This window comes from Pristiophorus japonicus, chromosome 7 (genome assembly GCF_044704955.1).
Source record: "Pristiophorus japonicus isolate sPriJap1 chromosome 7, sPriJap1.hap1, whole genome shotgun sequence".
NCBI lineage: Eukaryota > Metazoa > Chordata > Chondrichthyes > Pristiophoridae > Pristiophorus > Pristiophorus japonicus.
Window position 1 is genome coordinate 24,788,188 of NC_091983.1, and position 27,373 is coordinate 24,815,560.

A 27,373-nucleotide genomic window follows, 5' to 3' on the forward strand; every position below is an offset into this window, starting at 1 on the left:
CTGGGCCGACAGTGATCAGAGTAATCAAGTGCAATGTGATTGAGATTCAAATACTAAATACTAGGAACTTTAAGAGCACTAATTTCATGGAAATATTAGAAATTAGTAAATTGATGACTGGTGTTGTGCAGCCTTCCCTAGAGAACAAGTGGATCACCTTTAAAGCATAATGGCGAGCATAATGCATAAATACATATCTAATGCATAAATACACTCAGATTAGACCAGGTGTGACTAAAATTATTCATAAAAGAAAATAGCCTCTAAATGCAATAGGGAGACAGTGGATAGGGCCCAATGATGACTATAACATTAAAACAAGGCAAGAATAAAAATTGCAATAAAGGCTCAAAACAGGACAAGTACACAATAAACATCCTGAACAAGTACTTCCTCCAGGTAATCACAGGAAAGGCCTGAATAACATGCTCTCCCCAGGCAAAGGTAATGACTTTTGATACAAGCGAGATGAAAGTCCAATAGGCCTACAGGGCTCAAACAGAATATGGTGTAGATTTGAAAGTCATTGAGGGAGAACACAGGAGGTACCAATAGATTGGAAACAGGCCAACATGGAGCCTGTATTCAAACAGGTCGGCAAATCAGACAAGCCACCGACTTCAATCCTGTGCAAAATCATAGGATAAGGTGTAAATGAGTTAATTAAATAATTTAGAAGCCAGCGAGATTGGTCTGAATCCATGTTAACTGCTGTTTATTCAAAGTGACACCCCAATATGATGTACTAGATTTCAAGACACAACTTTCCGTATTAAATTAAGCTCTAACTGGTGGGGATTTGAGGCAAATCTTGGCTGAAGGCTAAAACAAACTCAACAAAATCATTTGCGCTTAACTATAGACATTTAGGGAAGCATCTAGCACTACATTAGATTAGCTCCAACACAATTGCTGAACAGAATGTACAAAGTGGGCATCCTTTGCAGCAGAGTAGAATCCTGTAAATTTCAGAAGATTCTAATTTGGTTACCATTCTGTAACACCAACAGTACAGGCCCTAAATTTCTGTTGTGCCAGAAGCAATGCATATTTATCCAAACCAAATCTAAGGGCACTTTACAAATAGAAACAAAAATAAAGCTCAATTTACCCATAGATACGATTAGGGAAAGAAAAAAATCACCAGTTTATACCACAGCTAAACAAATCTTACAGTAACAAGCACCTTATCCTGTGAGTTGTATCAATAATTAAATGTTTAAGCTGCAACTGCAATCTTTTCCAGTCTGTTAAACAGCATAATGTGTTCAGTACACCCTAATTACCACTGGTATCCCATTTTGAAGTGAGGAGCAGAGTACTTATTAGTGATGCAATCCACCCAATGAAGTGCCCATTTACAATGACGATGAATGGCTGGAAAGTCATTTTGCACATTTAACATAATTAAATTGCCCACAGCCAATTGAATATATTTAAAACATTTTTTTTTTTAAAAAGGGCAATAGAAATATATGAACATATGGTGGTACTGGACAAGCATGGGGGAGGGCAGATAAATAAAAATAAGAGCTGAAGCCACAAGGGTATGAAGACAGAGCACAGTAAGATACATGCAATATATACACAATACAAGTTACACTGGCACTTGAATGTGATGGCAGGGCTTAAAGCAGGAGATAGAATATAAATATAAGCAAAGGGGAAAGTGGAGGAGAAGTATAAACATGGAAGTGATGGTACTGGGATGCATATGGCCAGCTGCCAATGCGTGTGGGGCAAGGGTTTGGAAGAACAGGAAATTCTGGCTGCATAGAGGCCACCAACTGAGGCAACAGGCTGTGGAAATAATATTTCGGTGAGCAAGTGATCAATCTATGGAACAGACTCCCTAGGGCCAGTGGAAGCACTTTGTATGATTCATTCAAATTAGACAGATTTCTTTCAGAAAATTATATTTTGGGGAAGAGTGTAATTTGAGACACATTATATGCCAAGTATAGCATGCTTAGGAGGGAAAAGGTGACTTTGGACCCACTATCTTACAACTATCAAGATGGCAGAAGGCAACAAAATGGACTTTGGTCTTTTTTCATCTAGCAATTCCTGTGTTCCTATGAGCATGGTAGAGGGGTGGGAATAAAAGCAGTGGGCAGGTTCTGGGCTCATGAGCATCTAGAACATGCAAGGTGGGCCTAAAGGCCTCCAGCTAACAGGGTATGTAACAGGAGCAGTAGCAGGCAGTAAAAGTGGAACAAATCAAAAAAATGCAGGCGAGAAATCTGAAAGGAAAGCAGCAAATGTTGGAATCTCAGCAAAGCAGACAGAGCCTCTGAAGAGAGGTGGCCAGTTAAGCATAGCGATGCTGGCGAAACCCCCATCCATGCCGTTGTTACCTCCGGACTCCAATATTCCAATGCTCTCTTGGCCAGCCTCCCACCATGCACCTCCCGTAAATTTGATCTCACCCAAAACTCTGGTGCCTGTATCCTCGTTCCTCTGATTCCCGTTACATCTTGTCCACCCATCATCATCCACCTTATGCTCACTGACCTACATTGGCTCCCAATCTAAACGTCTCGATTATAAAATTCTCATCAGTGTTCAAATCCCTCCATTTCCCCCCCCCCCACTCCCTCCAAGGAATTGAGATCTCTGTGCTCCTCCAATTCTGGACTCTCCAAGTTTCATCACTCCACTATTGGCAGCTATGCCTCCAGCTGTCTAGGTCCTAAACTCTAATTCCCTCCCTAAACCACTCCACCTCTACCACACTTTCCTCCTTCAAGATGCTCCTTAAAACCTATCTTTTTGACTAAGCTATTGGTTACCTATCCTAATATCTCCTTGGGTGGCTTGGTCTTAATTTTATTTGAACACTCAAATACTGTGGGACATTTAACTACATTAAAGACACTATATAAATGAAAGTTGTTAGCATTTCAGACCTATTCCTACATCAGAACCCAAATATATATTACAGATGAACCGCTTACAAGGAGGTACAGTCAAGGATTCCCTCTACTGTGGCAGTCAAGTCTGTCGACAGTCTGTCCCATTTCCAGACCATGCTGTGGGAAGGAGTGGAAATCATGTATGCAATTCCTTTTACTAATTATATGCTAAGTATATCTGGAGACAACACTGGTGACTACTTATGTTTGCACACATGCAACTAGATTCAAGCACAGCTCAGTTTTAAAATCAACATGAATCAAAACTAATGCGTAATCAGAGGATTATTGTTATGGGGTGTCTGCACTAGACTTTTTTTTTAGAAACCCAGATGGCGCTTGAAGGACAGGTTTTTCCTTAACAAGGAGACTCCACCCAAAGTCTAATCAGATAAAATTGAAAGATCGGTAAGAGATGCTCACAAAATCAAGTATGCAAATACATATTCCTATCATTGTGTCTCTATCAAGTCACTTTGCGTCACTTCCCACTTTGAAACCACTGGAGCTCAAACATAACCTTCATGAATAAATATTTTTGGAAGTTATGCGTCACAGGGGAATTCAAAAGGTACGCCTTGGCCAGCGATCTGAAGGTAGTCTCCAACGGCCCAACAGGGCAATACAAGGGATTCCAAACACCAGTCCTCATTAAAGGTAACTAACCTAGTTTGCCTAATTTAGGAGATTCGTAAGGAGCCACATTTAGAACAATCCTCATTTGAATTCTGTTCCCATTTGTCCCAGACCATTGCTGCCTTAAGGTTTGTCTTGAAAATCAGCCAAAAGGCTCAGGATGGATCTGGAGATCTTCCTATTTTGATGCTTCAGTCCCTCACTTCTACAAATCCTCACTCTTTCCCCCATCCCCTCTCCCCAAATTATATTTAATGCTTGTACCATGGATGACAGTACCTCACCCAAGCAGCCACTCAAGAATAGACAAGCCTCCACCTTCATAGTCTGTATGGCTCAATACCACAACAGCATTCACCACCTAAACCTTTAGGGCAACAAGCCCACAGAATAAAACAGATACTTTTAGGTGTTTGGTATTTGTCAAATTTTCAACTTGACAAAACTGTAATTATGAGATTGTATGCATATTCTAATCTTTAAACCTATGTTAGCTTGAAAATTTTGCATTGTGCACTGTGGCAACAGAAACAGAAAAAAGTTTAGAACTGGAAGATGGTTCAGTTGCAGCATTTAGCTGCACAGTCATTTGAAACAATTTTAAAGCATTCATGCCCAAGATGCAGATTTGTGGCACGCTCAATTTTTGTCACTGGTTCAAAAAACAAAATGTTCTACTGACGCAGGACCAGAAGAATATATCCTTTAGAATTCAAACAGATGGAAAGATTCAGATCAGTAGGAAGTTATGATTTGCCATCTGTGACAGAGATTAACCCTTACAACTCCATAGATAAATTCACTCATCCTGCACATCTCCTCAAGCCTGTGGTTGTCATTACTGCGGAATCCATGCATTTTTCACATGCAAAACTGCTTCGAAAAAATACAACTCCAACAAACTCAATTCCTAAAAGTGACCCAAGTGATTAATGTGAAACCAGTGCAATAATATTGGTCGCTATGTCCAGAAGAATTGTTCAGCTAAACTTAAAAAGGAGTCATCCTTTCTGGTTCTCTGCAGCTCGTAGACAATTACAAAGAGCCCCAGTTAGCGTAAACCACGATGGATGGTCCGTATAATACCAAAACCTGAAAGCAACAGGTGCATGGACTCGGGCAGATTTTATTTTCTTACAGCAGCTAAAATCAAATAAGAGCTTTTAAAACTGTCAAATGCACTCGCTTGACATCACTTGCTGAGTCAGGAAATAAAGCACCGTCACAATGTTAATCAGAACCATCCAGTACAAACTAAGCTAGTGAGGGGCCTGAGGGGTCAATATTAAATCTCCACTCAAGGAGCTTAGCTACAGACTTGCATTAACTGCACATTTAATTTCACTGCCGCCATGTGATTTTACATGTTGCGTTGGGTCTGAAGCTTGCTGACGGTTTTATGTCCGAAACACTGAATCATTTGCTTCCACAGCCTGCAAATCTCAACCTAAACTTTCGACGCGGCAGGGAAAAGTAACAACTCTCCGAAAGAATGAACTTGCATTGGTAAAGCACCTTTCATGACCCAAGGACATCCCGAGGCGCTTTACGGTCAACGAAGTACCTTTTTTTTGTAAGTGACAGTGCTGTAATGCAGCGAAAGGCGACAGCCAAATTGGCGTATAGTAAGATCCCACGGGGGGGGGGGGGGGGGAAGAAAATGACCAGAGGGAAAACTGGCAAATGTCGGAGTTACATGGGGCGAGCGGTAGAGTGAAGGATCCCGAGGGATCGATATTAAAATTGCCACTGCGGTCAATAGATGGGAAAGCCGGCAGCCCAAACTGCGCACAGCAAGATCCCAGAGGAGCAAGACGACCAAAAGGAGCACAGGTTGAGTGTCGGACCCACAATGGTGGTGGTGGAGGGGGAAGCTGACGGGCTGAGCCCGGCTCTCACCCTGGGATCTTCCTCTGCCTTTGGGGTGATCGCTGCCCCGCTGCGGACAGCCACATCTGGCCGGGGGGGGGGGGGGGGGGAAAGGAGAAGAAACAGTTACCGGAGAGAGAGAGATGATAGAAGCGAGCCCGGAGAGGAGAGGGACTCGCCTCCTCATCCCTCAGTCGGAGAGGCGAGGCCGGGAGGAACACTCCCACGGGCTCTCTCTCCCCAGCCACGTTACTAAGCAGCGGAGGAGCCATTTTAGTGATCTGGGAGGCAGAGCGGCGGAGGATCCGCGCTCTCGATTCTCCCCTCCCCGCCACTCGGCGGGTGGACGATCAGAGAGAGCAACCCCCGGGAGAGTGGGCGGGATGGGGAAAAGAAAGAGAGAGAGAGAGGAGAAGACCTTCCAACACCCCCCCAAACCATCATAAAGAATTGGATAGAGCCGGAACAAGCGGCGCTCCCTCTCCCCCAGAGCCGTGGGGGGTGGGGTGGGGGGGAAGAGACCCGGCTCTCCCCCCTCGGACTGAGGCGCGCGGCGCAGCCCCTTATATTTGAAGGAGAGGGAACGACCGTTAATTGTCCTCGAGCTCGGGCGGCAGTGCGCGTGCCCCGAGAGCGAGCGAGCGCGCGCGAGAGAGAGAGGGGGTCAGGCGGCACGCGCGGCCCCCTTCTCCCCCCGGACATGCGCGCCACCCAACCGCCCGCCAGCCAGCCCGCCCGCCCGCGCGATCCCGTCTGTCGGCCGGTCACTTACAGGGATGTGCTTACTCATTGAAGAATGAGTCTCGCTTGGGCGCTCCGCTCTGCTCCACGCTGCCCCAGGTCCCGGTGGCTTTTTCCTTCTCTTCTGGGGAGGGAATGATCTCGCACGCTCCTTTTTTGTTTGTCGCTCTCCTCCTCCTCTCCCCCCACCCCCTTTTTTTTTTCGTTTATATATATGTCTGTGTGCCTGTTTATCGACGCGACTCTCCCTGGCTCCCGGCGTCGTCGTCTTCGACGTCCGCCCTCCCCTTTTTTTGCCTCCCAAGCCCGCCTTCTTATAACCTCCCGACCGGCTGACGTCAGCCGCGCGTCACCCGACCGGCCGCTCGGCCAATCATACGGGAGAGGCAACCGGCGCGAGCCGGTTAGCGCGAGCTGGCCTGATGCGGGCTGGGATGTCTTGTCTCGTGGGAGGGGTGTGTGTGGGATGTTGCTGCTTTCTTAATGATGCCTTTTAACATTGTGTGTGTGTGAGGAATATAAAAAGAGTGGGGTTTTTGCAAAAAAATAAATGAATGCAGAATTATCCATGCATACGCACAAAGCTGATTATCTCCAAATGTCACTTTCGGATGGGTTTTTTTTGTTGTTGCTGCTGCGGTCACGAGTCTGCAAGGTTATAAATAAATGCCCTAATAATATTTGGTATGGAGAGGGGCGGCGGCCACGGGTGGGGCATTGCAAGATGGAAAATGAACCTAAACGGGTTGTCGTCGTTCCCCACCCCTCGCTAGATCGTGCATGAACATCTTTAGCAACCATGGGCCCTGATAAGATTGCATGGCGATACTGGGGCAATGCTAGCAGACCACGATTTGACAGGGTGGGGACGGAGAGCATTCGCACGTCCTCAGGTGACATACAAAGCCGTGCGGTGGGGAGAGCTGTCAAGGGAAATTGGAATTTCTTCCGAGAGCGGCGTGTAAAATATGCTGAGGACCAAGACTCCGTGCAAGTGATAGTTTATATGAATTTGAGGTTTCCATGGAAATCTGTGTGAGTAGATAGAGGCAGACGAGGAGAGCGCATTTTGTTAGAAAATGGATTTGATTCCCATGATACCGAGATCTATCACCAAACGTGCTTTTGCTACGGAGAGCTAAGCAAAAAGGTCTTGCGAAAAAGAAACAGTGAACGTTACACTGCAAAATCCACAACGTCAACAGTATAGAAAGCATTTTGATGTTGGAAAAAAATGTTACACAAGAGACACCAGCGGCTATGTAAGAGACATAGAGGCAGAGCAGAATGTTGGTTTTGATTGTATATATTTCAGATTTCACCCAATAAAATCCCAGAGTAGAAACTTTTGAGGTTGATGTTTATAACACAGATGAAACACCAAAACAAGTTTGTTTTAAAGTTAATCTCTGTTAAATATTTGTCAACTTTATAATTTGTGATTATATTTTTTTTCTCAAAAAATGTTAATGTTCAATATATTATAAAGTAACATTTCCTACATTACAACAGTGACCACACTTCATTGGCTGTAAAGCGCTTTGGGATGTCCGTGGTTGTGAAAGGCGCTATAGAAATGCAAGTCTTTCTTTTGTAATATCAATTACAAATATATATTTCTTAAAACTACACTTGCATTTATAGTGGTTAACTTTCAAAGGAACATAGGAATTGCCGGACAATAAAAGACCAAGGTCCATCTAATTCGCCTTCTACCAGCTGGTTAGTCTCTTGATACAATGATGATAGTGTTGTTAACTAATCACAGCAACCAATCGCTATCAATTAGTTTACAACAGACCCAGACATGAGGTGAGAAAAACCCCAGTGGTGGAGCGCTTTGGAAACCATGGGGCTAAACTTTCCATGCAGATGGTTCCGGCCTTAGCAATTTTTTATTTTTCAGGATCGCTGGAAGATTGCCCATTTTTTTGATCGCTACTTTCGTCGTTTTATTTTGGGCGATAGCCTTAGTGATGTGGAATGGGCCTTAGCGATGTGAAATAGGCCTTAGTGATGTGGAATGGGCCTTAGCGATGTGGAATGGGCCTTAGTGATGTGGAAGGCTGACATCCATAGCAATGTGCATGCGGGTTTATTTTTTTTGCAAAGAAGTCGGGGGGTGGGGGGGGGGGACGTTATATATGTTTGTTCTAAAAAGTTTCAAATTTCTCTGTCATTATTTTATTTAACTTTACAATTGTCCTGAAGTGTCTTCTAATAACGTAAGGTAAAACATGAATACAATGGTTGGAAACAATGGCCATGGCCAGGCCAGGCAATGATGAAACATAACACAACTGTAACTGTCACCAATGTAACTTCACGCAAAGCGTTCATTTATTAGCTGCTGACGCAAGGGTTTTGCAGCTGCATAACTACCACGGGGCTTTTCCAGTGTTGCGGGGGAAGCATGGGGGCATGGGTTCATCGCCAGGCTGATTGTCCTCCCCGAGGTCCTCGTCCTCCTCCTCGTCCTCCTCTTCCACCTCCCCTCTTTCCTGAGGTGGACCGGCAGTCCCATCTGGCAATTGTTGTCCTCTCCTGATAGCTAGGTTATGCAACATACTGCATACCACAATAAACTCTTCGACCTGTAGGTTGCCTCCTGAGTGGTCCAGGCATCTGAAGCACTGCTTAAGAACTCCAATTGTCTTTTCCACAATATTGCATGTAGCTATATGGCTTTCATTGTAGAGGTTCTCGGATTCTGTCTGGGGATTACGCAGGGGTTCATGAGCCAGCTGACAAGGCCATATCCTTTATCCCCCAGCATTCAACCGTGACCTTGTAGCTGACTCTTAAACAGGTCAGAGACAGTGCTGTCACGCAAGATAGAAACATAGAAACATAGAAAATAGGTGCAGGAGTAGGCCATTTGGCCCTTCGAGCCTGCACCACCATTCAATATGAGCATGGCTGATCATGAATTTCAGTACCGCATTCCTGCTTTTTCTCCATACTCCTTGATCTCTTTAGCCATGAGGGCCACATCTAACTCCCTTTTGAATATATCTAACAAACTGGTCCCAACAACTTTCTCTGGTACAGAATTCTACATGCCCACAACTCTCTGAGTGAAGAAGTTTCTCCTCATCTCAGTCCTAAATGGCTTACCCCTTATCCTTAGACTGTGACCCCTGGTTCTGGACTTCCCCAACATCGGGAACATTTTTCCTGCATTTAACCTGTCCAATCCTGTCAGAATTTTATATGCTTCTATGAGATCCCCTCTCATTCTTCTAAATTCCATTGAATACAAGCCTAGTCGATCCAGTCTTTCTTCATATGTCATCCTGTCATCCCAGGAATCAGTCTGGTGAACCTTTGCTGCACTCCCTCAATAGCAAGAATGTCCTTCCTCAGATTAGGAGACCAAAACTGTACACAATATTCAAGGTGTGGCCTTACTAAGGCCCTGTACAACTGTAGTAAGACCTCCCTGCTCCTATACGTGAATCCTCTCGCTATGAAGGCCAACATGCCATTTGCCTTCTTCATCTCTTGCCAACCTTCAATGACTGATGTACCATGACACCCAGGTTTCATTGCACCTCCCCGTTTACCAATCTGTCACCATTCAGATAATAATCAGCCCTCCTGTTTTTACCACCAAAGTGGATAACCTCACATTTATCCAAATTATACTGCATCTGCCATGTATTTGCCCACTCATCTAAGCTGTCCAAGTTACCCTGCAGCCTCTTAGCATCCTCCTCACAGCTCACACTGCCACCCAGCTTAGTATCATCTGCAAACTTGGAGATATTACATTTAATTCCTTCATCTAAATCATTGATGTATAATGTAAATAGCTGGCCTCCCAGCACTGAACCTTGTGGTACCTCACTAGTCACTGCCTGCGCATCATGGATGCTGCCTGGAAAATTTGCATTTACTGCCATGATTATTTGGTTGTGATCGGCAACAAGCTGCACGTTCAGGGAGTGGAATCTCTTTTGGTTCCAAAACACCCCTGCATCATGTAAAGGTGCTCGCAGGGTGATGTGCATACAGTCTATTGCTCCCTGCACCTTGGGGAAGTTTGCTATTCGCGAGAAACCCAAAGCCCTCTCAGTCTGTGCCTCCCTGGTCATAGGGAAGCTTATAAAGTCCATCCTGCGTGCATAAAGGGCTTCAGTAACCTGTCGAATGTAGCAATGTGTGGCGTGCTGAGAGACACCGCAAATGTTGCCAGCTGAGGCCTGAAAGGAACACTATCTGTAGAAGGAAAGTGCCGCAGTAACCTTAACCTCAATGGGCAGTGTGGTCCTGATGGTGCTGGTAGGCTGCAGATCTCCCTTAATTAGCTGGCATGTCTCACCGATGACCTCCTTTTGGCAGCGCAGCCTCCTAAGGCACGTGTTATCGGGCAAGTTCAGGTATGATCGCTTTTCCCTGCAAATGCGTTGGGTTAAGGTCTCCTCCTCCGCAGCAGTCTGCCATCTCTTTGATTGGGCACATAATGCTCTTCAATGTACCTTCTCCCATCTTCAGTCAGCAGCATGTGATTAGTGACCAATACATAGAGAAATTACAGACCCCATCAATATAAATTGCTATAAATGCCCTAAATTTGTCCACAACAGGTACAAATGTGATTAGATGATTGGCAAAAGTCAAAAAGGCCTTTAAAATCACTCACAAATTGATTCTCCTCGTAAGCACTTGAAGCAGCCTTTCAGTACAGATCCTCCGACATTCAAAGTGGCGTCCGTAGTGCCGAGTACTGCCGAGTAATGCCGACTTAAGGTCAGGTGAGTGCAACTTTTCTCCAGTAATCTTTTCAGCAAGCAATCAGCTCGGCGAAGTATGGGCAATATGGCAAAAGTTGCAGTCGGCGATCATCTGGGCAATAGCCTTAGGCCAGGCAATGCAGCATATTCATGTGTGCCGAAAGTTGGGCCGGCGATGAATGGGCGATGTACCGGCCCTACATTCCACTGTTGAGCAAAAATGGGCGATAGCCTGCTTATATGGGCGATAGATGGGCTATCATGAGTGGAAAGTCAAGTCCCATAGGTCCAAATTCACTTGTTCCTCCCAAGCATGTTACACATCACCACATTTTTTCTCAAATGATTCACATACTGTATCTCAAAATTTCCCCTCAGTAATGCATGGTAATGTGTATTAGGAATAGCGTCTCTATATTATGTCCTCAAAGAAAGCTAACCACAGGCGGGGGAGAAGGGACTTCAGTAGTTAATTAATTCTCCATTATCTAAATAACCGTAGTATTCCTCAATAAGTTTAGTGCTTGAGATCAGCAGGGTGCCATAACTAAAATGTAAGCTCAGTGTACAAATTGTGGATATAATAGTTCTGCACATTAACTATTCATCGGCATTTATCCTTCATTCTTGTGGCGAGTTAAGAGGAATTAGTTCATAATGATAATAAACCAAGACTCATTCTCTTAAAGCACACTGGTTTACTGTGATGGAATAAGCCACTTGTGGGGGAGACCAAAACTAGGGGTCATAAATAAAAGACACTCACTAATAAATCCAATAAGGAATGCAGAAGAAATGTCTTTATTCAAGGAGTGGTAAGAATATGGAACTTGCTAACAAATTTAAGGGTAGCTTGATAAAGACACGAAGGAGAAAGGAATAGAAGGTTATGGTGATAAGGTAAGATTAAATTGGGTGAGACGAGGCTTAGAAACATAAAAACATAGAAAATAGGTGCAGGAGTAGGCCATTCGGCCCTTCGAGCCTGCACTGCCATTCAATAACATCATGGCTGATCAATCACCTCAGTACCCCTTTCCCGCTTTCTCTCCATACCCCTTGATCCCTTTAGCCGTAAGGGCCATATCTAACTCCCTCTTGAATATATCCAATGAACTGGCATCAACAACTCTCTGTGGTAGGGAATTCCACAGGTTAACAACTCTCTGAATGAAGAAGTTTCTCTTCATCTCAGTCCTACATGGCTTACCTCTTATCCTTAGACTATGTCCCCTGGTTCTGGACTTCCCCAACATCGGGAACATTCTTCCTGCATCGAACCTGTCCAGGCCCATCAGAATTTTATATGTTTCTATGAGATCCCCCCTCATCCTTCTAAACTCCAGTGAATAAAGGCCCAGTCGATCCAGTCTCTCCTCATATGTCAGTCCAGCCATCCCGGGAATCAGTCTGCTGAATCTTCGCTGCACTCCCTCAATAGCAAGAACGTCCTTCCTCAGATTAGGAGACCAAAACTGTACACAATATTCCAGGTGAGGCCTCACTAAGGCTCTGTACAACTGTAGTAAGACCTCCCTGCTCCTATACTCAAATCCTCTAGCTATGAAGGCCAACATACCATTTGCCTTCTTCACCACTTGTTGTACCTGCATGCTAACTTTCAATGACTGATGTACCATGACACCCAGGTCTCGTTGCACCTCCTCTTTTCCTAATCTGCCACCATTCAGATAATATTCTGCCTTCGTGTATTTGCCTCCAAAGTGGATAACCTCACATTTATGCACATTATGCTGCATCTGCCATGCGTTTGCCCATTCACCTAACCTATCCAAGTCACCCTGCAGCTCCTCACAGCTCACACCGCCACCCAGCTTAGTATCATCTGCAAACTTGGAGATATTACACTCAATTCCCTCATCAAAATCATTAATGTATATTGTAAATAGCTGGGGTACCAGCACTGAGCCCTGGGGCACCCCACTAGTCACTGCCTGCCATTCTGAAAAGGACCCGTTTATCCCGACTCTCTGCTTCCAGTCTGCCAACCAGTTCTCTATTCACATCAGTACATTACCCCCAATACCATGTGCTTTAATTTTGCACATCAATCTCTTGTGTGGGACTTTGTCAAAATCCTTTTGAAAGTCCAAATATACCACATCCACTGGTTCTCCCTTGTCCATCTACCAGTTACATCCTCAAAATATTCTAGAAGATTTGTCAAGCAGGATTTCCCTTTCATAAATCCATGCTGACTTGGACCGATCCTGTCACTGCTTTCTAAATGTGCTGCTATTTCATCTTTAATAATGGACTCCAACATTTTCCCCACTACTGATGTCAGGCTAACCGGTCTATAATTCCCCATTTTCTCTCTCCCTCCTTTCTTAAAAAAGTGGTGTTACATTAGCTACCCTCCAGTCCATAGGAACCGATCCAGAGTCGATAGACTGTTGGAAAATGATCACCATTGCATCCATTATTTCTATGGCTACTTCCTTAAGTACTCTGGGATGCAGACTATCAGGCTCCAGGGATTGATCGGCCTTCAATCCCATCAATTTCCCTAACACAATTTCCAGCCTAATAAGGATTTCCTTCAGTTCTTCCTTCTCATTCGACCCTCGGTCCCCTAGTATTTCCGGAAGGTTATTGGTGTCTGCCTTCGTGAAGACAGAACCAAAGTATTTGTTTAACTGGTTCACCATTTCTTTGTTCCCCATTATAAATTCACCTGAATCTGACTGCAAGGGACCTACATTTCTTTTCACTAAGCTTTTTCTCTTTACATATCTATAGAAGCTTTTGCAGTCAGTTTTGATGTGCCCAGCAAGCTTCCTCTCATACTCTCTTTTCCCCCTCCTAATTAAACTCTTTGTCCTCCTCTGCAAAATTACAAAATTCTCCCAGTCCTCAGGTTTGCTGCTTTTTCTGGGCAATTTATATGCCTCTTCCTTGGATTTAACACTATCCTTAATTTCCCTTGTTAGCCACAGTTGAGCCACCTTCCCCATTTTATTTTTACTCCAGACAGGGATGTACAATTGTTGAAGTTCATCCATGTGATCTTTAAATGTTTGCCATTGCCTATCCACAGTCAACCCTTTAAGTATCACTCGCCAGTCTATTCTAGCCAATTCACGTCTCATACCATCGAAGTTACCTTTCCTTAAGTTCAGGACCCTAGTCTCTGAATTAACTGTGTCACTCTCCATCTTAATAAAGAATTCTACCATATTATGTCGCTCTTCCCCAAGGGGTCTCGCACAGCCAGATTGTTAATTAGTCCTTTCTCATTACACATCACCCAGTCTAGGATGGCCAGCCCTCTAGTTGGTTCCTCGACATATTGGTCTAAAAAACCATCCCTAATACACTCCAGGAAATCCTCCTCCACCGCATTGCTACCAGTTTAGTTAGCCCAATCATCATGTAGATTAAAGTCGCCCATGATAACTGCTGTACATTTATTGCATGCATCCCTAATTTCTTGTTTGATGCTGTATGGAGCATAAATGTTAGTATATACCAGTTGGGCCGAATGGCCTGTTTCTGTGCAGTAAATTCTATATAATCCTATGCTTCATAATGCAAAGATCTCAGATGGACTTCATTGATCAAGTGTTAATGTTTACTCTAGAACATACAACTCATCATGATAGGCAGTCCCTCGGAATCGAGGAAGACTTGCTTCCACTCTAAAAATGAGTTCTTAGGTGACTGAACAGTTCAATACGAGAACCACAGTCACTGTCACAGATGGAACAGATAGTCGTTGAGGGAAGGGGTGGGTGGGACTGGTTTTCTGCACACTCTTTCCGCAGCCTGCAGTTGATTTCTGCATACTCTTGGCGACGAAACTCGAGGTGCTCAGCGCCCTCACGGATTCACTTCCTCCACTTAGGATGGTCTTTGGCCAGGGACTCCCAGGTGTCAGTGGGGATGTTGCACTTTATCAGGGAGGCTTTGAGGATGTCCTTGTAACGTTTCCTCTGCCCACCTTTGGCTCGTTTGCCGTGAAGAAGTTCCAAGTAGAGCGCTTGCTTTGGGAGTCTCGTGTCTGGCATGTGGACTATGTGGCCTACCCAGCGGAGTTGATCGAGTATGGTCAGTGCTTCAATGCTGGGGATGTTGGCCTGGTCGAGGACATTAACGTTGGTGCGTCTGACCTCCCAGGGGGATACATACAACATTGTATTGATGTGAACAGAAAAAATTGTGGTTGCTCGCAACAGCATCTATTGAGCTCTCGACTCATGAACTGAAATAAAGATGCTAGTGCCAGCCTCTCTGTACAATGGGATCCTTTATATTAATGTACAAGTCTCAGAATACTTACTGATCTAATGGGCTTGCCGCATTCTGTAGGTTATTTCCTGCACTACTCTGGGGAACATTCATCATGAACAAATTAATTCTCAATGAGTGTTCTTAATGGTTTTCACTTTGTTCTTTGCTAGTTTCTGCTAAGGGCTTATTAAGACTAACACCACACACTGGAAATACTAATTACTTTTAAGAATGACTTGCATTTATATAGCACCTTCCACAACTGCAGAACATCATTTTGAAGTATAGTTATCACTGTAATGTAGGAAATGCAGCAGCCAATTTGTGCACAGCAGGGTCCCACAAGCAGCAATGAGATGATGACCAGATCATCTGTTGTTGTGATGTTGTTTGAGGGATGAACATTAGCGAGGCAGCAGGGAGAACTCCCCTGCTTTTCTTTGAAGTATTGTCTTGGGAGCTTTAATGCCCACCTGAGAAAGCAGACGAGGCTTCGTTTTAACATCTCATCTGAAAGACACCGCCCCTGACAGTGTAGCACTCACTCGGTCCTGCACTGAAGTGTCAGCCTAGATATTATGCTGAATACTATGGAGTGGCACTTCATATCACAACCTTCTGACTCAGAGGCAAGATTGCTACTCACTGAGCCACAGCTGACATATAAAGATGTCACTTGCAGAAAAAACTTTCTTTTATGAAATTTGTGTTTTATAAAAAGTGCAATTTATTAAGACTTGCAATTAAATTGTTTATATGAATATATAAAAAGAGGAATAAGAAACATTTTTAAAACACATCGAGTCCTCTTATTCAACGAACAGTGCAATTTTACAATCTGTTCATTCACTTCTTAGTAACTGGAAGAGGCAAAAGTTGCAGGAAAAAAATGCAGCCAATTTGGAAAAGATTCCAAGAGATTCTTCTTCGACTCCCTAAGACAATAAAGCAACGATTCAAGACTACTGCAGTAGTCTATAATTCAACATAATCTCAACTAACTCGCAACTTACTCTCTATAACTGGAAACATCTTTTTTTAAAGGACTGTAGCAACCCTATGTGAAAATAAATACTTGCTGGCATCTAACCTAACTGTGCCTACAGATTTCATAGGCATAGCTTCTCATCCTCCCATTCCTATTCATTTCAAATAATCTATCTTCATGGATTATATTCAATCCTATCCTCATTTTAAAAAATGTCAATCATTTAGACTTCCGTTTCTCCATAATCCTAACTCTTCCAGCTTATCTTCATGACTGACTAAGAGCTGTTAGATTTGTTTGTCCTCCTCTACATCCTTTTCAGATGCTCAATAATCTTCACCACGTGCTGAACACAATAGTTCCAAGTGCAGACATATTAGAGCCTTATGTAGCCTAAGTATGGTACTCTTTAATTTTGTACTCAATGGTCCGAACAGTACTGTTTAGCACAAGGTAGCACGCTTACCTTTGAGTCAAAAGATTGTGGGTTCAAGTCCCACTCCAGAGACTTGAGCACAAAGGCTAATGCTGAGACTCCAGTGCAGTACTGAGGGATTGCTGCACTGTTGGAGGTGTCATCTCTCAGATGAGATGTTAAGTTGGGGCCCCACCTGCCTCTCTCAAGTGGATGTAAAAGATCCAATGATACTATTTTGAAGAGAAGCATGGTAGTTCTCCCTGATGTCCTGGCCAATACTATGCCTCACTAAAAAACAGATCATCTGGTCATTATCAAATTGCTGTTTGTGAGGTAATGCTCTGCGCAAATTGCTGCCACATTTCCTATATTACAACAGTGACTACACTTCAAAAGCACTTCGTTGGCTGTAAAGCGCTTTGGGATGTTCTGAATTTGTGAAAGGAGCTTTATTAATGCAAGTCTTTAGTATGATTTTCAGCAGCACGTTCAGATGCTAAAGAGCCTCCGAGGTGGCCAAGTTGGGGTCTTGAGCTGTGTAATGTATTTGCTTTTGGGTTCTTTGCTTAAGAATTCATAGCAACACATTGCTATTAAGAACTAGTAGGTTTATTAGCAAACGTTTAACAATCACACTACACATTACCAGTTCATCCACCAGGCTCACAACCCCCTGCCTCATCATGGATCCCCTGAACACCAACTGGCTGGGGATTTATTGAGTCATGCAATAAAGGTACAGCAGTTATCATGGGCGACTTTAATTTACATATTGATTGGGCTAACCAAACTGGTAGCAATACGGTGGAGAAGGATTCCCTGGAGTGTATTAGGGATGGTTTTCTGGACCAATATGTCGAGGAACTAACTGGAGGGCTGGCCATTCTAGACTGGGTGATGTGTAATGAGAAAGGACTAATTAGCAATCTGGTTGTGAGAGGCTCATTGGGGAAGAGTGACCATAATATGGTAGAATTCTTTATTAAGATGGAGAGTGACACAGTTAATTCAGAGGCTAGATTCCTGAACTTAAGGAAAGGTAACTTCGATGGTATGAGACGTGAATTGGCTAGAATAGACTGGCAAATGATACTTAAAGGGTTGACGGTGGATAGGCAATGGCAAATATTTAAAGATCATATGGATGAACTTCAACAATTGTCAGGAGTAAAAATAAAACGGGGAAGGTGGCTCAACCGTGGCTAACAAGGGAAATTAAGGATAGTGTTAAATCCAAGGAAGAGGCATATAAATTGGCCAGAAAAAGCAGCAAATTTGAGGGATGGGAGAAATTTAGAATTCAGCAAAGGAGGACAAAGGGTTTATTTAGGAGGGGGGAAATAGAGTATGAGAGGAAGCTTGCTGGGCACATAAAAGCTGACTGAAAAAACTTCTATAGATATGTGAAGAGAAAAAGATTAGTGAAGACTAACATAGGTTCCTTGCAGTCAGATTCAGGTGAATTTATAATGGGGAACAAGAATATGGCAGACCAGTTGAACAAATACTTTTGTTCTGTCTTCACGAAGGAAGGCACACATAACCTTCCGGAAGTACGAGGGGACCGAGGGTCTAGTGAGAAGGAAGAACTGAAGGATATCCTTATTAGATGGAAAATTGTGTTAGGGAAATTGATGGGATTGAAGGCCAATAAATCCCCAGGGCCTGATAGTCTGCATCCCAGAGTACTTAGGGAAGTGGCCCTAGAAATAGTGGATGCTTTGGTGATCATTTTCCAACAGTCTATCAACTCTGGATTAGTTCCTATGGACTGGAGGGTAGCTAATGTAACACCACTTTTTAAGAAAGGAGGGAGAGAGAAAACGGGGAATTATAGACCGGTTAACCTGACATCAGTAGTGGGGAAAATGTTGGAATCAATTATTAAAGATGAAATAACAGTGTATTTGGAAAGCAATGACAGGATCGGTCCAAGTCAGCATGGATTTATGAAAGGGAAATCATGCTTGACAAATCTTCTGGAATTTTTTGAGGATGTAACTAGTAAAGTGGACAAGGGAAAACCAGTGGATGTGGTGTATTTGGACTTTCAAAAGGCTTTTGACAAGGTTCCACACAAGAGATTGATGTGCAAAATTAAAGCACATGGTATTGGCGGTAATGTACTGATGAGGATAGAGAACTGGTTGGCAGACAGGAAGCAGAGAGTCAGGATAAATGGCAGGCAGTGACTAGTGGGGTGCCCCAGGGCTCAGTGCTGGTACCCCAGCTATTTACAATATGATTAATGATTTGGATGAGGGAATTGAGTGTAATATCTCCAAGTTTGCAGATGAAACTAAACTGGGTGGCGGTGTGAGCTGTGAGGAGGACGCTAAGAGGCTGCAGAGTGATTTGGACAGGTTAGGTGAATGGGCAAATGCATGGCAGATGCAGTATAATGTGGATAAATGTGAAGTTATCCACTTTGGTGGCAAAAACACGAAGGCAGAATATTATCTGATTGGCGGCAGATTAGGAAAAGGGGAGGTGCAACGAGACCTGGGTGTCATGGTGCATCAGTCAATTAAAGTTGGCATGCAGGTACAGCAGGCAGTGAAGAAGGCAAATGGTATGTTGGCCTTCATAGCTAGGGGATTTGAGTATAGGAACAGGGAGATCTTACTGCAGTTGTACAGGGCCTTAGTGAGGCCTCACCTGGAATATTGTGTTCAGTTTCGGTCTCCTAATCTGAGGAAGGACGTTCTTGCTCTTGAGGGAGTGCAGCGAAGGTTCACCAGACTGATTCCTGGGATGGCTGGACTCACATATGAGGAGAGAATGGATCGACTGGGCCTTTCTTCACTGGAATTTAGAAGGATGAGAGGGGATCTCATAGAAACATATAAAATTCTGACGGGACTGGGCAGGTTAGATGCAGGAAGAATGTTCCCGATATTAGGGAAGTCCAAAACAAGGGGACACAGTCGAAGGATAAGGGACCGAGATGAGGAGAAACTTCTTTACTCAGAGAATTGTTAACCTGTGGAATTCCCCACAGCAGAGAGTTGTTGATGCCAGTTCATTGGATATATTCAAGAGGGAGTTAGATATGGCCCTTATGGCTAAAAGGATCAAGGGGTATGGAGAGAAAGCAGGAAAGGGGTACTGAGGTGAATGATCATCTATGATCTTATTGAATGGTGGTGCAGGCTAGAAGGGCCGAATGGCCTATTCCTGCAACTATATTCTATGTTTCTATGTTTCTTTGTCTGATGAACATCATGTGACTGGCTAAGTCACTCCCAACTCAACAGCTCTACAACTATTTTGAGCATAACTTTAAATCCAGTGCCCCCTTTTCATAAGGGCACTAGAACCCATAAATGTCCAAATAAAACTTTAAAGGAAACTTCATTCAAGTTAAAACTTGGTTGCTGGAGGTAATGATGCACTCCAGTCCCTCCAGTGCCCACCTCTCGTGGAAGGCCATGAGCGTACCGGTGGACACCGTGTGCTCCATCTCCAGGGACGCCGTGGCATGAATGTAACCACGGAAGAGAGGCAGACAGTCGGGCTGAACGACCCCCTCAACTGCCCACTGCCTGGATCGATTAATGGCCACCTTGGTCAGGTCAGGAGCATTTCAACAGCTCTACACTATTTTGGATATAAATTTTAAATCAAGTACTCCCTTTTAGTAAGGGCACTAGAACCCACAAATTTCCAAATTAACTGGGAACTTTAAACGGTCAAACTAAATTAAAATTCTGTTTCCCTGGGTGATGTTGCACTCCAGTCCCTCTGATGCCCATCTCTCGCGGAAGGCCGCGATCATCGGTAGACACCACGTGCTCCACCTCCATGGACACTCTGGCGCGAATGTAACCACAGAAGAGAGGTAGGCAGTCGGGCTGAATGACCCCCTTGACCGCCCGCTGCCTGGACCGGTTAATAACCAGCTTGGCCAGGCCCAGGAGCAGTTCAACAGTTCTACAAACCTGTGACCATACTCACTGGTGCATACATTACAATCTGAAACGCTGGTTTAGTCTGCGTTTAGTGCAAGATGCCATCTTGGTAAAGGAGTTACCACTAGGAACAGCTGCCCGGCGGCTCTGTAAGGGTTGATTGCCACTTAAAATGGCTACTAGCACTCATTAAGGAGGCTGCATGGCATTTTGGTGGATCGCGCTTGTCCTAACATCCTCTTCTAACATCGACCAACTGGTTGGGAGTAAACAAAGCATTGATGTGGATTTCAAGCGCTTCTTCAAGGGATACTCACCATTTCATGTTCACTTGCCGCTGGAGCTGTGAAGAGGATCTTTGAAACACATTGGGAGACATTCTGGGACACTTGGTCAAGACTACAAATTCTCTGAGGACTTCACCTAAAAGGAGTAAATGCAGTGCAACTTCACCTTATTGGACACCTTATAGGAGTCACCAGGAGAAAGGAAGTGCTTGATTATCAGCCTCCTGCTAGGGGTCCCCCTTGGTCTGGACAAGGAATGGGAGAAGGACATGAGAGCAGCAGCAACTGCTGCAGGAGAGAGGAACAGGAGGATGAGGTGGTGTCCTTTCCCCCTCCTCCTCTGGACCTCCTCCACCAAGACCTTTAGTGCTGTATCCAAGAACCTGTGCGTCCTCTCCCTTGTCTCTGAGTATTATAGCAAACTTCAGCGGAAGTGGGTGCGAGGAGCCCACATATACTGCTCCATGGAAATTGTGTCTAATCAGCACTTGTGTGCTATACCTGCAGGTTTCTGGTTTAGCAACTCCAGACAAGTTCAAATTATTGTAATCAGCAATTAGGACCAAAATTGTATGCTAAATCTAGACTTTTGAACAGGCGCGTCTTATTAGCACAGCACCCATTTAGCACCTGGTTTCAAACTTTGGCCAAAAATAATCACTTTTCTTTCTTTTACAACAAAAATAACCACAACTTGCATTTATATGACCCAAAACTCTATATGAATTCTATATAGCAACCTCACACTGTGTCCATTTAATGCGGAACAACTAATATCCTTATGTCTCTGTCCTGCTGTGCTTCCATTAACATGTATCCCTCCATAGTATAAACATACCAGGAATTTCCTAACCCAAGTGCTTGACTCATCCACATTAAATAGCACCTTCTATGCAGGAGCCCAGTCACCAAACCCAGCTAAATCAGCCTACAACCTATCAATTTGTTCTGAATTACTAACCTCCTGCACATTTTTGTATCATCTGCAAACATGCATACAGACTTACTGGAATAAGACCAATAATTTATGGCATTTAAAGGGAAAATGCATGAGTCTCAGATTAGACTCCCCAAATCCTTGAATCCTAACTTGGTATTCAGCAATGAAAGAAAAGAAGAAAGAAAGAACTTGCATTTATATAGTGCCTTTCTCCATCTCAGGAGTCCCAAAATGCTTTACAACCAATGAAGTACTTTTTTAAAGTACAGTCATGATTTTAATGTAGGAAATGTGGTTGACAATTTGGTCCCACAAACAGCATCAATGACCTGATCATCTGTTTTAGTGATGTTGGTTGAGGAATAAACATTGGCCAGGATACCAGGGAGAACTCCCCTGCTCCTCTTCTAAATAATGCCATGGGATCATCTGAGAGGGCAGACGGGGCCTCGGTTTAATGTCTCATCTGAAAGACGGCACCTCAGACAGCGCAGCAATCCCTCAGTACTTCCCTGAAGTGTCAGCCTAGATTATGTGCTTCAATGTCTGGAGTAATTGTAGACCAACGTGCTTGAATTTACAAATACCTTTCCCCAATGAACTGTACCTGAGCAAAAGAAATAAGGAGAGAGGAACAAAGACATTAACATCCGTAAGTGTAACGGATATAAAATTAAATGGCACTTATCTGATCTAAATGTAAAAGGACCCTATTCAGTATTGAAGTGTTCACATTTGCACATTTTAATTTTAATGGATTATAGCCTCAAAGTTAGAAACTAATGAACGGTGTACACCTGGACATCAGTTATAGGAGCTTAGGAGCAGGAGTAGGCCATTGGACAGCCCCAACATTTTCTCAACATTAACTTTTATTGTCTCAGCCACTCTTTGGAAAATCTAACCAGAATCTAATTCATGCACGGAGCAAAACTCTGGCCAGAGATTAGTGCATTATAATTTGGGTCTGCCATCTCCACATCACACTTTGCATTTATATAGCGCCTTTAAGGTAGTAAACCATCCCAAGATGCTTCACAGGAGCGTTATCAAACAAAATTTGACACGGAACCACATAAACAGATATTAGAACAGGTGATCAAAAGCTTGGTCAAAGAGCTGGGTTTTAAGGAGCATCTTGAAAGAGGAGGGAAAGGTAGAGAAGCACAGAGGTTTAGATAGAGAATTCCAGAGCTTATGGCCAAGGCAGCTGAAGGCATAACTGCCAATGGTGGAGCGATGAAAATCAGATATGCGCAAGAAGCCGAAATTGCAGGAGCACAGAGATCTCGGAGGGCTGTAGAGCAGGAGGAGGTTACAAAGATAGGGAGGGGAGAGGCCATGGAGGGATTTAAATAGGTAAGGTCTGTGATATGACAGCGCCATAATAAAGCACAGTATCATGTAAACATATACGTATATACTCAAAGCTAGGGATACAATATCAGCTGTGACTCAGTGAGTAACACTCTCACTTCTGAGTCAGGAGCTTGTGGGTTCAAATGTCATTCCAAACACTTGAGTATATAATGTAGACTGACACTCCAGTGTAGCACCAAGAAAAAATACTTAAAGCAATCCACAACCTCACCAGCTCTGTAACTTCCGCCAGCCCTACCAATCTCTGTGCTCGTCCAATTCTGGTCACTTGTGTATCTCGCACTTCTATTGGCAGCCATGCCTACAGCTTTAAGCTTTGGAATTCCCTTTTCCTCCTTCTTTAGATCCTACCTCTTTGACCAAGCATTTTGTCACCAGTCCTAATAACACCTCATATAATATAAAACCAGAAAATGTTGGAAATCTCATTAAAGAAGTAGTACGCGGTAAAATAATAGGACTAAAGGCGGACAAGTTCTCTGGACCTGATGGCTTGCATCCTAGGATCCTAAAAGAAGTGGTTATAATCTACCAAAATTCCCTGGAATCTGGGGAGGTCCCAGTGGATTGAAGAATCGCAAATGTAATGCCACTATTTAAAAATTGAGGCAGACAGAAAGTAGGAGATTACAGACTGGTTAGCCTAACATCTGTGGTTGGGAAAATGCTGGAGTCCATTATTAAGGAAGCAATAGCAGGATATTTGGAAAAGCATAATTCAATCAAGCAGAGTCAGCATGTTTGACAAATTTTCTGAAGATCTTTGAGAATGTAATGAGTAAGGTGGATAAGGGGGAACCAGTGGATGTGGTGTATTTGGATTTCCAGAAGGCATTCAATAAGGCCACATAAAAAGTTACTGCACAAGATAAAAGTTCACAGGGTTGGGGGTAATATATTAGCGTGGAGTGAAGATTGGCTAACTGACAGAAAACAGAGAGTCGGAATAAATGGGTCATTTTCCGATTGGCAAACAATAACTAGTGGGGTGCCGCAAGGATCGGTGCTGGGGCCTCAACTATTTATAATCTATATTAATGACTTGGATGAAGGGACAGAGTGTAATGTAGCCATGTTTGCCGATGATACAAAGATGGGTGGGAAAGCACATTATGAGGAAGTCACAAAAATATCTGCAAAGGGATATAGACAGGCTAAGTGAGTGGGCAAAAATTTGGCAGATGGCGTATAATGTAGGAAAATATAAGGTTATCCACTTTGGCAGAAAAAATAGAAAAGCAGATTATAATTTAAATGGAGAAAATTTTCAAAGTGCTTCAATACAGAGGAACCTGGGGGTCCTTGTGCATGAAACACAAAAAGTTAGTGTGCAGGTACAGCAAATAATCAGGAAGGCAAATGGAATGTTGGTCTTTATTGCAAGGGGGATAGAGTATAAAAGCAGAGAAGTCCTGCTACAACTGTACAGGGTATTGGTGAGGCCACACCTGGAGTACTGCATCCAGTTTTGATCCCCGAATTTAAGGAAGGATATATTGCACTGGAGGCTGTTCAGAGAAGGTTCACTAGGCTAATTCCGGAGATGAGGGGGTTGATTTATGAGGAAAGGTTGAGTAGGTTGGGCCTATACTCATTTGAGTTCAGAAGAATGAGAGGTGATCTTTTCGAATCATATAAGATAATGAGAGAGCCCGACAAGGTGGATGTAGAGAGAATATTTCCATTCATAGGGGAAACTAACACTAGGGGGCATAGTCTCAGAATAAGGGGCCGCCCATTTAACACTGAGATGAGGAGGAATTTCTTCTTCAGAGGGTTGTAACTCTGTGGAATTCTCTGCCCCAGAGAGCTGTGGAGGCTGGGTCATTGAATATATTTAAGGTAGAGATAGACAGATTTTTAAATGATAAGGGAGTGAAGGGTTATGGGGAGCGAGAAGGGAAGTGGAGCTGAGTCCATGATCAGATCGGTCCTGATCTTATTGAATGGCAGAGCAGGCTCGAGGGGCTAAATGGCCTACTCCTGCTCCTATTTCTTATGTTCTTGTGTTTGTGTGTTCTCAGTAGGTCAGGCAGCATCTGTGGAGAGAAACAAAGTTAACGGTTCGTTAACTCTGTTTCTCTCCACAGATGATGCCTGACCTGCTGAGATTTCTAGCATTTTCTGTTTTTATTTCAGATTCCAACATCCGCAGTATTTTGCTTTTGCACTAATATCTCCTCATGTGGCTTGGTGTCAAAGTTTAACATAAGAACCTAAGAAATAGGAGCAGGAGTAGACCATTTAGCTCCTCAACCCTGCTCTGCCATTCAATAAGATCATGGCTGATCTGATCTTGGCCTCAGCTCCACTTCCCCGCCTGCTCCCCATAACCCTTCAGTCCCTTATCATTCAAAAATCTGTCTATCTCCATCTTAAATATATTCAATGACCCAGCCTCCACAGCTCTTTGGGACAGAGAATTCCATAGATTTACAACCCTCTGAGAGAAGAAATTCCTCCTCATCTCAGTTTTAAATGGGCGTCCCTTATTCTTCAACTATGCCCCCTAGTTCTAGATTCGCCCATGAGTAGAAACATCCTCTCTGCATCTACCTTGTTGAGTCCCCTCAGTATCTTATATTTTTCAATACGATCACCTCTCATTCTTCTAAGTTCCAATGAGTATAGGCCCAATCTGCTCAACTTTTCTTCATAAATCAACCCCTTCATCTCAGGAGTCAATCTAGTGAACCTTCTCTGAACAGCCTCCCGTGCAAGTATATCCCTCCTTAAATACGGAGACCAAAACTGTACACAGTACTCTAGGTGTGGCCTCACCAATACCCTGTACAGTTGTAGCAGGACTTAGGAATAAACAAGTCCTTTTCAGAATGGCAGGCAGTGACTAGTGCGGTACTGCAAGGTTCAGTGCTGAGACCTCAGCTATTTACAATATACATTAATGATTTAGATGAAGGAATTGAATGTAATATCTCCAAGTTTGCAGATGACACTAAGCTGGGTGGCAGTGTGAGCTGTGAGGAGGATGCTAAGAGGCTGAAGGGTGACTTGGACAGGTTAGGTGAGTGGCAAGTGCATGGCAGATGCAGTATAATGTAGATAAATGTGAGATTATCCACTTTGGTGGCAAAAACGGGAAGGCAGAATATTATCTGAATGGTGACAGATTAGGAAAAGGGGAGGTGCAACGAGACCTGGGTGTCATGGTACATCAGTCATTGAAAGTTGGCATGCAGGTACAGCAGGCAGTGAAGACTACAAATGGCATGTTGGCCTTCATAGCGAGAGGAGCAGGGAGGTCTTACTGCAGTTGTACAGGGCCTTGGTGAGACCACACCTTGAGTAGTGTGTATAGTTTTGGTCTCCTAGTCTGAGGAAGGACATTCTTGCTATTGAGGGAGTGCAGCGAAGGTTCAGCAGACTGATTCCCAGGATGGCAGGACTGACATATGAAGAAAGACTGGATCGACTAGGCTTATATTCACTGCAATTTAGAAGAATGAGAGGGGATCTCATAGAAACGTATAAAATTCTGATGGGATTGGACAGATTAGATGCAGGAAGAATGTTCCCGATGTTGGGGAAGTCCAGAACCAGGGGTCACAGTTTAAGGATAAGGAATAAGCCATTTAGGAACGAGATGAGGAGAAACTTCTTCACTCAGAGAATTGTGAACCTGTGGAATTCTCTACCACAGAAAGTTGTTGAGGCCAGTTTGTTCGATATATTCAAAAGGGAGTTAGCTGTGGCCCTTATGGCTAAAGCGATCAAGGGGTATGGAGAGAAAGCAGGAATGGGGCATGATCAGCCATGATCTTATTGAATGATGGTGCAGGCTTGAAGGGCTGAATGGCCTACTCCTGCACCTATTTTCTATGCTTCTATGTTTCTGTGACTTCTTTGCTCTCCCCCTTGCAATAAAGGCCAACATTCCATTGCCTTATTACTTGCTGCATCTGCATACTAACTTTTTGTGTTTCATGCACAAGGAACCCCAAGTCCCTCTGTACTGCAGTATTTTGTAATCTCTCTCCATTTAAATAACAATTTGCTTTTTTATTTTTCCTGCCAAAGTGGATAACCTCACACGTTATATTCCATCTGCCAAATGTTTGCACACTCACTCAGTCTGTCTATATCCCTTTGCAAGGATAAATTTTGTTCGATAACGCTCCTCTGAAGCGCCTTGGGACATTTTTACTATGTTAAAGGCGCTATATAAATGCAAGTTATTGTAGTTGTTGGATTTATGTAGCGCCTTTCACCACCTCAGGACTTTTGCAGCCAAGGGAGTGCTGCACTGTTGGAACTACACACCAGTAACTTACCAGCTG

General features: G+C 43.7%; 1 protein-coding gene across 2 annotated transcripts in view; it reads left to right on the plus strand.

Annotated features, from left to right (window-relative positions):
* The first annotated feature begins 6,677 nt into the window (after positions 1–6,677).
* lgsn (lengsin, lens protein with glutamine synthetase domain) overlaps positions 6,678–27,373 on the plus strand; it is a 101,266-nt gene continuing 80,570 nt past the window's right edge. Inside the window, exon 1 of one of the 2 annotated variants that reach the window (XM_070884334.1) lies at positions 6,678–7,054. In XM_070884334.1, coding sequence (XP_070740435.1) covers positions 6,998–7,054 — 57 coding nt within the window. In that variant the 5' untranslated portion in view covers positions 6,678–6,997. The remainder of the gene's footprint in view (positions 7,055–27,373) is intronic. The other variant, XM_070884333.1, reaches the window with a different exon arrangement.